The sequence below is a fragment of the Capronia coronata genome (assembly GCF_000585585.1).
Source record: "Capronia coronata CBS 617.96 chromosome Unknown acBCG-supercont1.3, whole genome shotgun sequence".
Lineage (NCBI taxonomy): Eukaryota > Fungi > Ascomycota > Eurotiomycetes > Chaetothyriales > Herpotrichiellaceae > Capronia > Capronia coronata.
Window position 1 is genome coordinate 1,722,017 of NW_006912895.1, and position 13,385 is coordinate 1,735,401.

The following is a 13,385-nucleotide window of genomic DNA, read 5'->3' on the forward strand; positions in this document are numbered from 1 at the left end:
GCTCAAGCTCGCCGATTGGTCGCTGGTGCTAGGCTGCGCTGGCATGAGTCTTGACGTTGACAATGGATCAACCACCTGAGCATTAGTGTTCTAATGTGGCAGCTCTTCAGGCTTTTGAAGACGACCGTCGGAACCGAAAGGCCATGAACTCGATCTAGCGACCTCGGATGGTACGGGGACATTTGGAAGCAGCAACTGGAAAGGACAGCAGCAGGGAATAAAGCACGGAAGACAGGTCAATGGGGCCACCAAAGGCATCTTCATTCGATATGTACAAGGCCATGCATTGTGGAAATTCTCCAGTCCGGCCGATTTTGAACCCTTCTTTGACCACTCGACTTGCTTATGATTATGCTGGTCTTGTGGACGACCTGATCCGGATGTGATTGTTTCCTTAATGCGCTGGCTTTGGCGGGTTCTTGTGTAGGCGGAGAGTCTTGTCCGTCATAAGCTTCCGGGCCATGGCGAAGGCGCCTGCGAAGAGAGCGACGCTATTGGGGCGTCAGTGTTTCCGGCCTCATCCTTTAGGGTACTGTAACTTGTACTCACAGAAGGACGACACCAAGGGGGAGCAGTTCCGGAGGGATCTTTTTGAGACTGCGAAGTCGCTGGGTAATAGTGTGTGCTGAGGAGCCTTCGTCAATTGCTGTCATAGAGACGTCCTTCGTCAAGGACCCTTACCGCTTTGCTCATCTTGCTGTTGAAAGATATCAGTAGATTGTGCGGAATGTCATAACGATTAACCCACCTTTGTCCTAAACATCACCCTAGAGTTGTGGAACGGTCTGGTCTGTCGCAGGGCAGACTGGCGGAGGGCCGGCTGCTTCAGGGCAGCTGCCCGCAAAGGTTGGAGCCTCAGAAGTCTTGCTGGGTTCATCGCGGCGACGTTGTAGAGAGTGGAGAGTGGGAGTTGAAAGGGCCAAGGTAGTAAAAGCACCCGGAAGCACAAATGATGATAGAGTCGCAGGTTGCTATTGAAGCTCTGGACTGCGAGGTGAGCAAACCGCCAATCAGCGACCAGTTATAAAAGCCTTGGCAGCAACATGGGCCTCCAGCTCCCAACTTCCTCAGGTGATACTTCAACCCTCAATACAACTTGAAGCTTCACATCACCTCGACTGCCAGCCTAACTTCGACGGTCTCCCTCTCCTCCCGACTCTTCATCAGCTTCGGGTCACCACCAGCACCGCCACCATGGTCGAAATCGAGATTCCCGACGCGGAGGAGCTTGGTGGAAACGTCACCAAACCCTTCAAGTTCGTTACTGGTATGCTACCCGCCTAGACTGCAGGGTCAATTCTGTGCGTTCGGATTGCTAATGTCTGCTTTAGCTGGTTACGATGCGCGATTCCCCAACCAGAACCAGTATGTTCTTCAGACCGTGTTCCACGTCCCTCCGAACCCAACCTAACAGGAGTTTTCAGGACCAAGCACTGCTGGCAAAATTATGTGGATTACCACAAGTGTATCCTTGCAAAGGGAGAAGATTTCAAGCCATGCCGACAGGTACAAGGGCTCTCTCCGTGGTACAAAGAGCGGGAATGAAGCTGACAGGTCACAGTTCTACCTTGCATACCGATCACTATGTCCCAGTTCCTGGATCGGTCGATGGGACGATCAGCGAGAAGCCGGAAACTTCCCGGTAGATCTCGAGCACTAGATGGGTATCCGGTAAACATGACCAGCTGGATACCTACGGTGGTATGCCGAGGGCAGGAATTGTACATAGGTAGATCCGAGATCCAGCCAACGCAAGTTCATCTGATACACCACCTGTGAGCTGGATTACTTCTGTCCTACAAATGGCCATATTTGCTCCGATTTATGCCTGCATCTTGAACAAGCGCACTATCGGGACAGTATGGGACTACCGTTTTGGACATGGAAGTATCCACTTATACTTTTCTGGTTGAGGACGACCAGAACTCCATTGTCATTCTCGGGCATGGTGTATTTGGTTTGGATATGCATCAAGCGCATCACGAGTGTCCTTTGACCAGTCTTGGGATAAAGCCCCGGGGAATCCTACATTGTTTCCGCAGGTGACATGTGTCGTAGCTCTTTGGTAGCGTGGGTCGTCTCCAACTGGAACGTAGCCTACATGTACTGAACCATCTAATCTGGATCTTGGATGTTCTATGTCATGCTTCCGCTAAGGCTCTCATTATCGAGGAACCTTTTGCTGGTCCTCGGTCATAGGCCAGAATGGCAGCTAGGTCTAAGTCAAGGTTCATGTAATGCTAATAGAGCAGATGTAGAGTGTTTCTGACTCGGCCTTGGAGTTTCAATTTGCCCTCCATCCTGTACGACCTGGTTTATCCTTTTATTTTTTCACCGAACTCCTTCTCAAAGCCTCCAACAACTCCGGCCGTGAATTCAAAAGCTGGGCCGCTTGGGCATAGGCGTACCACTGTCTAGTTCTCTTGTGTTTCTCGGGCCACTCAGTCCTCTCTTCGGTCACCGTAGCTTCGAAGAAATGGTAACTCGCTTTGGGGGCGTTCTTGGTCACAGCAGTCGTTGGTCTTGTATCAGGAATGTGTCCGAGATCCTTCTCCACCTGGCAGATGATGCCGGCTTCTTCCCAAGCCTCGCGACAAGCAGCCGCCGACGCTGTTGCTTCGTCCAGTTCCCATCCGCCTTTGGGAAGCACCCATCCGTTGCGATGGGTAGACTGAATGAGGAGGACCCGAGTTTTGTCCGCTGACAATGGGACGACTCCGGCCACGAGCCTCTCGCCTTTGGGACCATAACCTGCGATAGGCATCAGCACTTGGTTTCTCACAAAAAGCCCGGTGGACGTACGTTGATTGTCAGATCCGACGCGAGAGGTCATAGACAACTCCTTGGCCATAGCTAAGGCGGGGCAGGCCGGGCAACCGCCACCGGATCTGGAGAAAGGAAAGGGGTTGTCTTGCGTCTTCTAGTTTTATCCGGGTGAAATGTAGGGCTAAAGCGAACGTGCGAAGAGACGGTCAAGGGGCACGTGGGAACACTGTCGAGCTGTTCCGGTGCGGACGGGCAAGGTCGGTCGTCTCCAAGAGAAGCCTAGGAGATCAAAGATGACCCATGTCGTAGGGATTTGGCAGAGAGATTTTGCGTATAGCGCGCGCAAAGGATCAAGAGGCCTTCAGTCCCGTGTAGAACGGGGCTGAGGGAGGAGGTTTGACGTGCAAAGCAGTCTGAGATCCGAAGCAGCCATAATTTGTAGGGTTTGGTGAGTTTAAAATGGGGGTGGACACGAAAGAAAAGTGGTGGTAGCGTAGTTTAGTACGGACTGTATAGGGAGCTTCTTAGTCGCAGTGTAGCATTTGTCGCACTGGCATACTACGGGAGCAGGCAGGCAGCACCGGCAAGGTGCAAGTCCAGACCAGGCAGAACCATTCACCCGTTGCTACCAACTATATCACTCACCGCACTGTCGACGCCGGCTGTCATTACTACTACAGCACTGATATCCTCCAGCTTCGACTTCTGCTTCATGCACTTATCTTCTGTACTTGGAACGAAGTGCGTAGGCATCATTTGCTCTCGCTCATCCTCTCTCCCCTTCGTCGTCCGCGCAGGCCTGCCACTGTGAGAAGACTTAAAAGAAACCCCCCGGCACATCTGGTTCGCTACACGCCCTGCAAGTGGTTCCCTGACCGTTCGTCGCATCCCCTTGCCGGCCCCTCGCTCTATGTCCTTTCGCTCGACCGAACACTCGACGAGACGGCACGTGCCTATCTAGACGTTTGTACTGGTCTAAAACCCGCATACTCATCAACATTCCGCCGTCCCCCGACAGCCTCCTGTTTCTGCCCTCCTGTTGCTCACGCGAGCACTCCTCAATACGACTGTTGGGGTCCTTCCTTGAACAACTGTCCTAGTAATCAAGGTTCGCTACTGCCTGATAGTGCCATAGGTGGGGTGGTCCCCTTGGTCGTGTGCATATCCCACCTCGCATCGCGGTCTGACCTCTGGTGGACATTATAATGCGAACTTGAACATATCTCCGACATAGCAAGATCACCACTGCACGCCAGTCAGGTGACATCATCCCTTGACCCTGGAGGCCTTTCCTGGAGCCTCAGTACCGTAGAGCTTTGGCCTGGCGAGCAGAGCACGGTATATTGGCACGTCTCTGGTCGGTCTCAATAGGGTGAATGGGTTAGATGCCGTCCGGCCAAGATGACAAACGAAGTCTCACTATTGAAGCCTCTCGGTATGTAATGGAGCCTGAATGTGTAGCCTGGTCTGCCGGTGTTTTTGTTACCTCGCTGGCATTGTTTCAGCGCTGCATCACAGCTGACTGACTGTCTGCTAAACGATTGCAGGCTATCAAAGAAAGAACTCCTGTGGGTATTGCAAGAGTTCCACCGGTAGTAAGTCGGCCTCTCTTGCTGTCACTGCATCGCGACACTCTTTTACAAAGACTTACATACTTGCTTAGGCTCTGCTTATTACATGTCAAGTGACAACCTAAGAGTCGATCACTATCAAGAATTGATGGATAGGGGTTGGAGACGATCAGGCTCACTCTACTACAAGCCTGATTTGCTACATTCTTGTTGTCCTCACTATACTATCCGGTACTGAAAGAACCTTCAAAGAGCTCGTATGGCGGATGGTCTGACGTTGATAGTCTCAAAGCGGCAGAATTCAAACCCACGAGAGACCAGCGCCGGGCCATGAACCGGTGGAACGATTTTGTGATTGGGACAGAGTACAAAAGACAGGCTGCAATGCTATGTCCTCAGAGCAGAGAGCAAGTTGGAGCCACATCCATGCAATATATTACATGCTAACTATGTCAGGGAGAAACGGCGAAACAGAGATAAGTTCGACTTGTTGACCACTGTTCATAAGGCGGAATACGGCAGAATCCAGCGCCCCCTCAACAAGAAAACTGGGCAGCCCATCGAACCGGCTCATAAGTTTGAGGTCAACCTTGAGGGCGATAGTTTCACGAAAGAGAAGTAAGTACCATGTTGTACTTAAATCGTCCGCTACTGATGGCGACCAGGTACGATGTCTTTCTCAAGTACCAGTTGCAAATCCACAAAGATCCTGCCTCGCGCTGGAAAGAATCTGCCTTCAAGCGATTCCTCTGCGCTGGTCTTGATCGTAAAATATTGAAGATGAATGGCAAGACGCTCAAACTGGGTTCTTATCATCAGTGCTACCGTTTGGATGGTAGACTGGTCGCGGTTGGAGTTCTCGACCTCCTACCCCATGCCGTCAGCTCTGTCTACCTGTTGTAAGTATTTGCGTCAACAGATCTCGGGAGAGGTGAGCTAACCTCCAAGCTATGATCCCGAGTTCGCGCACTGGGATTTTGGAAAGATAAGTGCGCTTCGCGAGATAGCACTAGCTCTGGAGGGCCACTACGAGTACTATTATATGGGTAGGTTTCCAGTGGTCGACGTTTTGGCACCATCTCATCACTATCAGGCTACTATATCCATTCTTGTATCAAGATGCGGTACAAAGCCCGTTTCGGTCCAAGCTATCTGCTCGGTAAGGTTGATAGCTCCATTGAAAAAGTCTTTCTTAACAAATCCCAGATCCCGAAAGCTTCGAATGGAATCTATTCGATGACAAATATCGCAGCGAACTTGACAAGCGAAAATATGTGTGCCCATCGCATGACCGCAAGTATGGCATTGCTTCAAACGAAACCCATGACTCGGCAACATCGAACACAGCATCATCAGGTCCTGAGTCCAATTATGACAAAGCTCCTTCCTCCACGAGAGAAAGGGCACAAATTTTTGATGATGAGCAAGATCTTGAGTTTGACGAGGCACCCAGCGACGAGGAAGATGCAGAGATCCCCGAAGGATCACTGTTTGATTTCCAGATCCCCGGCGTGCTCTCCAAAGACGAGGTGAAACGTCTCGATCTGGATCACTGGCGTTTGCTCGTGAGAAATGCTCTTATCGAGCTAGAGGTGAAGCTACTTCGACTGCTACTGACATGATCGTGCTGCTGACCTTCTGTAGGATCTCCGCGGTTGGGAGGACTGGAAAATTGATGACCCAGGTTCAATCAAGGGCATTGCTGCAGAACTGATTGCAGCAACAGGCCCCAAGCTGCTTCAAAATTCAGCACTTGCTCTGTTCTGACAGACGGGCTGGAAACGTACATGAAATGTCACACTAATGACGCATGAAGCAAACGTTGATGGTGACCACTCTCAGCATACCAACGGCGAATTGACCAACGCTCAATTGGTATATAATGCATCCCTTCTGGGGGGACTATCCGGGTTTGGAGTTCCTCATCATTCCGAAAAACCACACCACAGATCCAAAGATCACATCCAACCCGAAACTAGTTGAACCAACCCCAACGTTTATATAACGACTTCCTTAGCCAAGATGATTCGCAAGACTTACGACGCGGCGACGTACAAGAGAGAACGGTCCTATGAGAGACATCGACCAAGCTCTGACCAATCCAGCAAGGGCAGGGGTACTGGTGCAGGAAAGGTTGGTCTGCTCCGCTCACATGCTCTGCCTGCCCTTTTGGGATCTGAATACTGACGCGAACATCGAAGACTTCCACATCATCCAGTAGCTCGAATTCTGCGGGCAAGGCTCAGGATGGATCGCGTGGTCGGAGCGGGAACTCAAAGCTGTGATGCATGAAGGTGTCATGCACTCGATCGATTACCAGCATTTGGCTTCTATCATGCACCGAACAGTCTGATGGCAAAGTGCTTCTGGCGGTGGATTTATGGCAAGCTTGACTATTCATGAATGAAGGCAGGGTGCCAGGACTATGACGAGATTTGCTGTGACGTGGGTCGAGTCTGCTAGCAATGAATATCAAGCTCTATCCGCAAACGTGTATGCTCTGTTCTTACCATATTATCACTTTTTTGAGGATGTACCTCACCGTCGAGTCCCAGGCCTCAAGCATCGAAGCTAGGTGAGACTACGTATGAGCAGAGCAAGTTGACCAAGTTGACAAAGCAGACGTGCTTCCTCGTTCGCAGGTCTGACTGGCTTCACTGCGCCGTTTGAGGACCTCGTCAAACAGTTTGAAGAGCATGGGGTGTCACCTTGGTCTTCACATATATGACTCTCGCTCCCTGCCTTCACTCGACTCACTCCTGGTGACGAGCTATGGTGACAGAAGGGACGCCGACTCTAAAGGATATGAATACCTCTTTCCCAGTTCCGAAATCCCTTCTGCTTGGAGATCATCCTATCAATTCGTGATTGACCTGGACTCAGCTCATCATCATGAAGAAGTTTCTCCTTTCGATTACTCTCCTCTTGCTTGGACTTTGCGTTTCTGGCCTAGCAGAGCCTCGGGCAGTTGTTCCACCGGCCTCCCTTCCACGTATACATCATACTAGACTGCACGGTCAAGTCGACACATCAAGTCACGAGCCAGGCCGATATGGCTCCAAGAGCGTCGCCATCCCTCACAAACCTTATCCAACTGGCACCTTCAACCCTCGAAAGTCCTCAATATCCACCGTTGCTCCCAGTCTCCAGGCCTCGCCCAAACCACCTGCACACCATGTAAAGACCCACGACAATGGAGTTCACGCCGCTGATGGGTTGGACTTGCATTCCCCTCCAACTGGATTCCATGGACATGGCCGGCCGTACGTCGCTCCTTCACCACTCCATGTGCCCAAACCACCGAGTGCTCGTGTCCGCGACCGTCAACCCTTGGCACGAGCTCCGGTGCCAGAAGAGTTAACCGACGAGATGACCGAGCTGCATCGACGTGATCACGGTATTGACCCAGAGGCTGCAAGTACTAGCCACCAAACCAGCGCTGCAAGCATGTCTCAACCATTTAAGATCTTCGGTTTCCCGTTCGCATTTGCGAGAAGTATCAAAGCAGCGGTATTGCCAGTCAACAAATATCAGGAGGGGGGTAGCTCTTCAGAGCCTGACTTCAGCACCGACTGTGGCGCTCCTTTTTGCTCCGCAGCATCACACACGATGACGAACCCGCTCAGATACCCTGTCTGGATGCTCGCAAAGATCTGCACTTTCATTGGCAACCGTGGAGTACACGCAATCGAACCGGCAGACGACCAGATCGTTCACGTCCATGGTCTAGTTCCCAAATCAGCAGCTGATTCTTTCTCTTCGGAAAGTTCGGGCTACAATTCAGACCACTTTTCATCGTACGCAAATTGGGAAAAGTCCACAGAAGACGACGATTGGAGTTCTGGAAAGCAGATGGACCAGACCTCTGCAGCGGCTCTTCACCATGGAGGCAGTCAACAGGTATCAACATCTACCAAACATCATGATCATGGACTGACGCCCGATCAGGGGTCCGGTACGAAGCATCACAACCGTAAGCATGAGGATCGGAACGAGGAAATCTCGCCGCAGAGCGCTTCGACTTCCGGACTGCCATCGGGACCAACACCTCACGAACTCGGCCACAGCGAGAAAGTCGGCGGCTACGTTCCGATGAATGGAAGACCTTTCAATTCCTCTGCATCGGATAGTAGGCTTGTTCCATTTGTATCAATCTTCAGAAGTGCGATTCTCCCGATGAGGGCGCTCGGTTGGCCTCTCAAGTCCCACGCTATGGGTTCTCAGCTCAATGAACCAGGAATTGAGCGACGCTGTGGGGATGTCAAGGGGAACGATGCCGAAGTTTTCACAGATGATAGGACTACACTTAACAAGTCCTTGGGATTGGGTAGCGCGTTGGTGAGACTGTGGGAAGGAATGAGAGACTTGGTGGCTCTGGGGAGGGGATGACAGGTAGTGCATGCTCACTGCTGGACGTCCCTCATCCTTCTTGCGTAGCACGGCGCTTGTAAGCCACGTTGAAGTCAGGGGCCCATCTATGAGGGCAGACTGACCAGCAGGGCGTTTTGTCTGGATAGAGTTCTTTCCAAGACATGCATCCCATTATGTATCATTTGCCCCTAAGGCTAACTCACTTGACTGTCGCTGCGACATTGCGAGATTGCAAGGCTGCAAGTGCGACATCATGCTTCTTGACCCTTTTCTCCTCTCTTACACAGAGTAACACTCTGTCGACTTCTAATCCTCCAATGCCCCTTTTGTATACCTTAGTATAGTAGACTATAGGTGATGTTACCACATGCTTCAGATGCTGTGATAGATAAAGCAAGTTTGCCGAAGTGGTTAAGGCGGCGAGACCAAAAATTCGAGCAACTCCAACAGTCGAAGTCCATCGATCATCGGCCGAAGCTTGTCGGTCGTGTGCCGTGAACATTCGCAAACCCACTGGCAGGCAGTACATCATTATTCATTTTCTCTTACCAACATCTAATATCCTCTATCCTCTATCCTGCTCTGCTGTCGTCTGTTCCGGATCTTGCTTCCTGTGATCTCAGATCCTCAAAGATGTTCCAAAGACAGCTGCTGCGCCAGTCTCGCGCAATCTCAGAATCTCTCACTGCCGTTCCCAGAGTGCGACTGTCGCCATTCAGTTCCGCATCCTTTGTCTCACCCCGTCCAGCCACACCTCTGTACCAGTCGACGCGGTTAGGGCGGAGATGGCAATCCACAGAATCCGAAAAGCAATCTGGCGAACAGGCTGCGTCTTCAGGAGAGACGAAACCAGCGGAGGCGAAGGAGGACCCTGTGCAGCAAGAGCTTGAGAAATGTAAAAAGGAAGTGTTAGATTTCAAGGTATGGTTTCCATCTATACATCTATACATCCTTCCCTCGGATGTCTGGACATTCCAAAATCCCATACTTACACTTCACTGCAGGACAAATATCTCCGCTCCGTTGCCGATTACCGCAACCTCCAAGAACGAACCAAACGAGAAATGGAATCGGCAAGACAATTCGCCCTCCAACGCTTCGCCACCGATCTCCTCGATTCGATAGACAACCTTGACCGTGCTCTCTCTTCTGTCCCTCAATCCGCGCTGGGCAACGCCGCCACAACGTCCAACACTTCCTCTTCCGACCCCAACGTCGCCGCGCCGAGCGAATCGACCGGCGCCGCAGAACCGAACAAGGATCTCGTCAATCTTGTCTCCGGCCTCAAGATGACCGAAGAGATCTTGCTGAACACGCTGAAGAAGCATGGTCTGGAGAGATACGACCCTATGGAAGGCGGTGGTCGGAAGTTCGACCCCAACACCGACGAGGCCACTTTCTTCACCAAGGTCGAGGGCAAGGAAGACGGAGAGGTCTTCTTCACCCAGAGCAAAGGCTACAAACTGAACGGCAGGATCCTGAGAGCCGCTAAAGTCGGCGTCGTCAAGAACTCCTAAATCGCCGTGATGTCGACGCACCAATTCCGCCGATTCAGAAGCGGAATCAAATCGACCTGCACATGTCCTGAGAACAGACAAGAACACATGTCTCTCCACTTTTGTACAAATATGGTGATGAAATACCTACCTACCTGAACCCAGCTTTTCTGTCCGTCTTTCATCTAAGGTCGAAGAACGAGACACGGAAGGAAACAGCAATTGCTATTCCAAGACTATGAACTGCAAGGGTTCAGCTTTGGTCTATCATCAACCATAGATCCAAAAACGAAACACATCATGCAGACTACCTTATGTGACGGCTAACATGTTCCGTCTTGGCGTCGTTCTTTTCAGTCATGAATGACTTGGGGACAAAACAAAAGGGACACCTTTGCTGGATGAATAATGGCTTGAGCGAAGGGCATTGCCTACGGGAAGTTGGTTCGGTGAAACCCAACCGACATGGTCTGCAACACATTACAATTGCAGTTGCAGTTGCATACACCCACTCTACCCAGCGTGATATGCTCAACTTCCTTGGTCCTGATTGTTGTCCTGATATCCTCTTCTCTCTTACTACGAAGTAGCTATTTGTAAGAATAATGAGCGGCCGGCAAATGGCCCGCTTGGCTGCGAATCGAACGGGAGAAACATTGGATTCACACGTCAATGTCAAACAAGAGTATATTCTTGGTCCGAAGAGAGAGCTGCCGTAGCGATCAACCGTCCCTAATGTTTGAGTAAATAAAGGCACAAGGAACAAAGCTGCAAGGCTGTACCATCTAACCCGACTTCAGCCTCGTCAGAAACACCAATCACGTGACATGAAAAAGGGGTCTAATATTTAATCATTCATGTATAGTGTTCCAGAGATTCTGCAGCTATTCCAGGCGGGGTGGACGTAGGACTTACATCTCTATCCGTGGAGACTTGTTCCTTGCTGGAGCCCTCTGTAGCGCCCGGTTGTCTCGATGTAAACCGGAAGGCGGACTTCCAGCTTTATTGACACGCAGGCTTTGAAGTCAATCTATGTGGCTATACTAGTTTGGCCTTGAATCAATCGATTATAATTCTGGCGATACATCATTGTGTCAGTCAAAGAAGAGAAATAGTATTATGACAAAGAGACCCAACGGCTTGGATCCAGCCCAAGCCAGTGATCTGGTCAGTTGGGCACGAGGACTTTTTTGTTATACACGGTAGAGGATGGATGGATGAGGATAGCTGGCTTTGACATCCGCTTGTCGGTCACCTCAGCTCGATGTCGAAGAGCGACTTCATCTTTGCCGCCACCTGATTATGCAGGTCATTCACCTCTTCGTTGGTCAGCGTCCGCTCCAGACTTCTATAGTTGATGCGGTAGCACAAGCTTTTGCGACCCGTCCTGGGATGGACGAACTCGTCGACCAGCTGGACGTCCTCGACCAAGCTGCCTGCCACGTCCCGGACAACTTCCATGATATCGTTTTCATGGAACGCCGCAGGCTGGGTTTCCGTGGGAGAAGCCTTCGTGGCATCTCCGCCCGCAGCGGCCGCCACACCCGATGACGACTCCGCGCCAATAGGTGACGCTGCTGCCGGGGAGGAGTTGATCCAGAAGGCAATGTCCTTGTAACACGGCGGGTACTTGCTGAACGGTTCGAATCTCGTCACAGTGCCTTGCTTGAACTGCTGTAAGAAGCGCTTGTCCTCGGACCACAAAAGACGAATGTCGGGAATACCGAACAGAAGCATGGCGATTCTTTCGATCCCTATGCCCCACGCCCATCCAATGCTGTTTCTCAAACCAGCATTGTTGAGGATCGGTTGCTGGACGACACCGCAGCCGAGAAGTTCGAGCCATTCCCCGTTCCAGAGCACTTCCAGTTCAAAACTCGGGCTAGTGAAGGGAAAATATGCCTCAATCCAGCGAGCTTGTAACGGACCCATCTTTTCTTTTTGAGAGGCGGGTATCATCTGTCGTGAAGCTTCAAAGACCCCGTCCACCAGGTACTCCAGGCTTCTCTTGAGGTGAGCGACGACAAGCCTCACCTCTTCTGCATCGTGTTCAAGCTGCGTGGGGTTTGATCCCTTGAGAAATTTCGTGGCCTGGTCCTCCACGACAATCCGCGTCTGGGGTACTTCGTCCACGTCTTTCGCGATGATTTCCTTCCTTCGTAGCTGGGCTTCGTATCTCGAATCGGCGGAAACTGGCAAATCCCAAACCCGTGCTCCTTCCATCTGGTGGAAGACGGGGAAATGGCTCTTGTCGATGCTGTCGCGTCGGTAGACATCAGCACAGATAGTGAATCCCGTCGCTTCGTCATTGACTAGTGACTGGAAAGCTGCATGCTGATGCGCCGATGTGTGTGTCCGCAACAAATGAGTTGAGTTGATGTAGTATGTGTCCGTCCTGGACCGGCCAGGGTGGTCCTTCGGAAAGCCCAGGACGTCGAAGTTCTCGTGTGTGGTCACGACAGGGTCGGCAACTGTGAAATGGTTGTAGGTCGGCTTGGGAAAACACGATTCGACCAACGCACGTGTGATGGCGATAGGGTGGTCAGGAGTACTATAGAGATTGCGGCCGACGAGCCGTAGAATTGAATCGGAGACATTGGTAGTGTTGTCGAAGGTGTATGGCTTGCCCAGAATGTTTACGCCGGAAAGATTCTCATGGACCAGCCTCTTTCCGTGGTTCAGCTCTTTTGACTTTTTCTCGAAGCGTTCCTGCTCTTGCTGGTCCTTCGACTCGGGGGCGGTTTTTGTAGGATCGACTTCTCGTGATATCTCGACCGACTGATCGGGAAACGGATGTTGTGTTTCTGCAGCTGCAGCTGCAGCTGTCTGCGAGCTCGACCATCTTGACTGCGCGAGAGCCGCTCGGACTGGAGCTCTGGAAACCGCGATTCTGGCAGATTGAGCTGCCCGCACAAAGGCGCCCGTCTTGAGAAGCCGCATCGATGCACGCTGGCCGCCTAGAGCAGATCACAACCTTGCAATTGCAGAACGGTCTTTGTTGACCAGTATGGAGAGGCGGAGGGCCAAACTATGGTCTGCGGAGTGCACGAGGTATGAATTCTTTGTGCGCACCTAATGCGGAGTCTCGTACAAGCAGCGATATCGCATCTTGAAATCGCCGACGCCTGAAAGGCTGCTCAGGCCAACCTTAGGACCTCTCCGGCCATAAAACTAACGGCCT

The 13,385-nt window shown here is 51.5% G+C and overlaps 7 protein-coding genes across 7 annotated transcripts; 4 read left to right on the forward strand and 3 right to left on the reverse strand.

Annotated features, from left to right (window-relative positions):
• Positions 1-394: 394 nt before the first annotated feature.
• On the reverse strand, positions 395-877 carry A1O1_03936 (uncharacterized protein; the record flags this gene model as incomplete). Its single annotated transcript, XM_007724835.1, has 3 exons — positions 395-491; positions 550-646; positions 745-877. 3 exons carry the CDS (start codon positions 875-877, stop codon positions 395-397), a joined length of 327 nt encoding a protein of 108 aa, XP_007723025.1.
• Positions 878-1,194: 317 nt separating this feature from the next.
• On the forward strand, positions 1,195-1,660 carry A1O1_03937 (cytochrome c oxidase subunit 6b; the record flags this gene model as incomplete). The annotated part of the gene is made up of 4 exons (XM_007724836.1): positions 1,195-1,267; positions 1,332-1,365; positions 1,425-1,506; positions 1,562-1,660. 4 exons carry the CDS (start codon positions 1,195-1,197, stop codon positions 1,658-1,660), a joined length of 288 nt encoding a protein of 95 aa, XP_007723026.1.
• A 663-nt stretch (positions 1,661-2,323) lies between these two features.
• On the reverse strand, positions 2,324-2,851 carry A1O1_03938 (uncharacterized protein; the record flags this gene model as incomplete). Its single annotated transcript, XM_007724837.1, has 2 exons — positions 2,324-2,751; positions 2,803-2,851. 2 exons carry the CDS (start codon positions 2,849-2,851, stop codon positions 2,324-2,326), a joined length of 477 nt encoding a protein of 158 aa, XP_007723027.1.
• A 1,816-nt stretch (positions 2,852-4,667) lies between these two features.
• A1O1_03939 (uncharacterized protein) lies at positions 4,668-6,104 on the forward strand (the record flags this gene model as incomplete). Its single annotated transcript, XM_007724838.1, has 8 exons — positions 4,668-4,702; positions 4,794-4,955; positions 5,003-5,236; positions 5,286-5,383; positions 5,431-5,496; positions 5,544-5,693; positions 5,802-5,929; positions 5,982-6,104. The coding sequence occupies 8 exons, from the start codon at positions 4,668-4,670 to the stop codon at positions 6,102-6,104; spliced, it is 996 nt and encodes a 331-aa protein (XP_007723028.1).
• Positions 6,105-6,359: 255 nt separating this feature from the next.
• Positions 6,360-8,726, forward strand: A1O1_03940 (uncharacterized protein; the record flags this gene model as incomplete). The annotated part of the gene is made up of 2 exons (XM_007724839.1): positions 6,360-6,474; positions 7,360-8,726. 2 exons carry the CDS (start codon positions 6,360-6,362, stop codon positions 8,724-8,726), a joined length of 1,482 nt encoding a protein of 493 aa, XP_007723029.1.
• A 615-nt stretch (positions 8,727-9,341) lies between these two features.
• A1O1_03941 (molecular chaperone GrpE) lies at positions 9,342-10,225 on the forward strand (the record flags this gene model as incomplete). Its single annotated transcript, XM_007724840.1, has 3 exons — positions 9,342-9,629; positions 9,713-9,894; positions 9,937-10,225. The coding sequence occupies 3 exons, from the start codon at positions 9,342-9,344 to the stop codon at positions 10,223-10,225; spliced, it is 759 nt and encodes a 252-aa protein (XP_007723030.1).
• Positions 10,226-11,455: 1,230 nt separating this feature from the next.
• A1O1_03942 (phenylalanyl-tRNA synthetase alpha chain) lies at positions 11,456-13,144 on the reverse strand (the record flags this gene model as incomplete). Its single annotated transcript, XM_007724841.1, has 1 exon — positions 11,456-13,144. One exon carries the CDS (start codon positions 13,142-13,144, stop codon positions 11,456-11,458), a length of 1,689 nt encoding a protein of 562 aa, XP_007723031.1.
• Between the last annotated feature and the right edge of the window lie 241 nt (positions 13,145-13,385).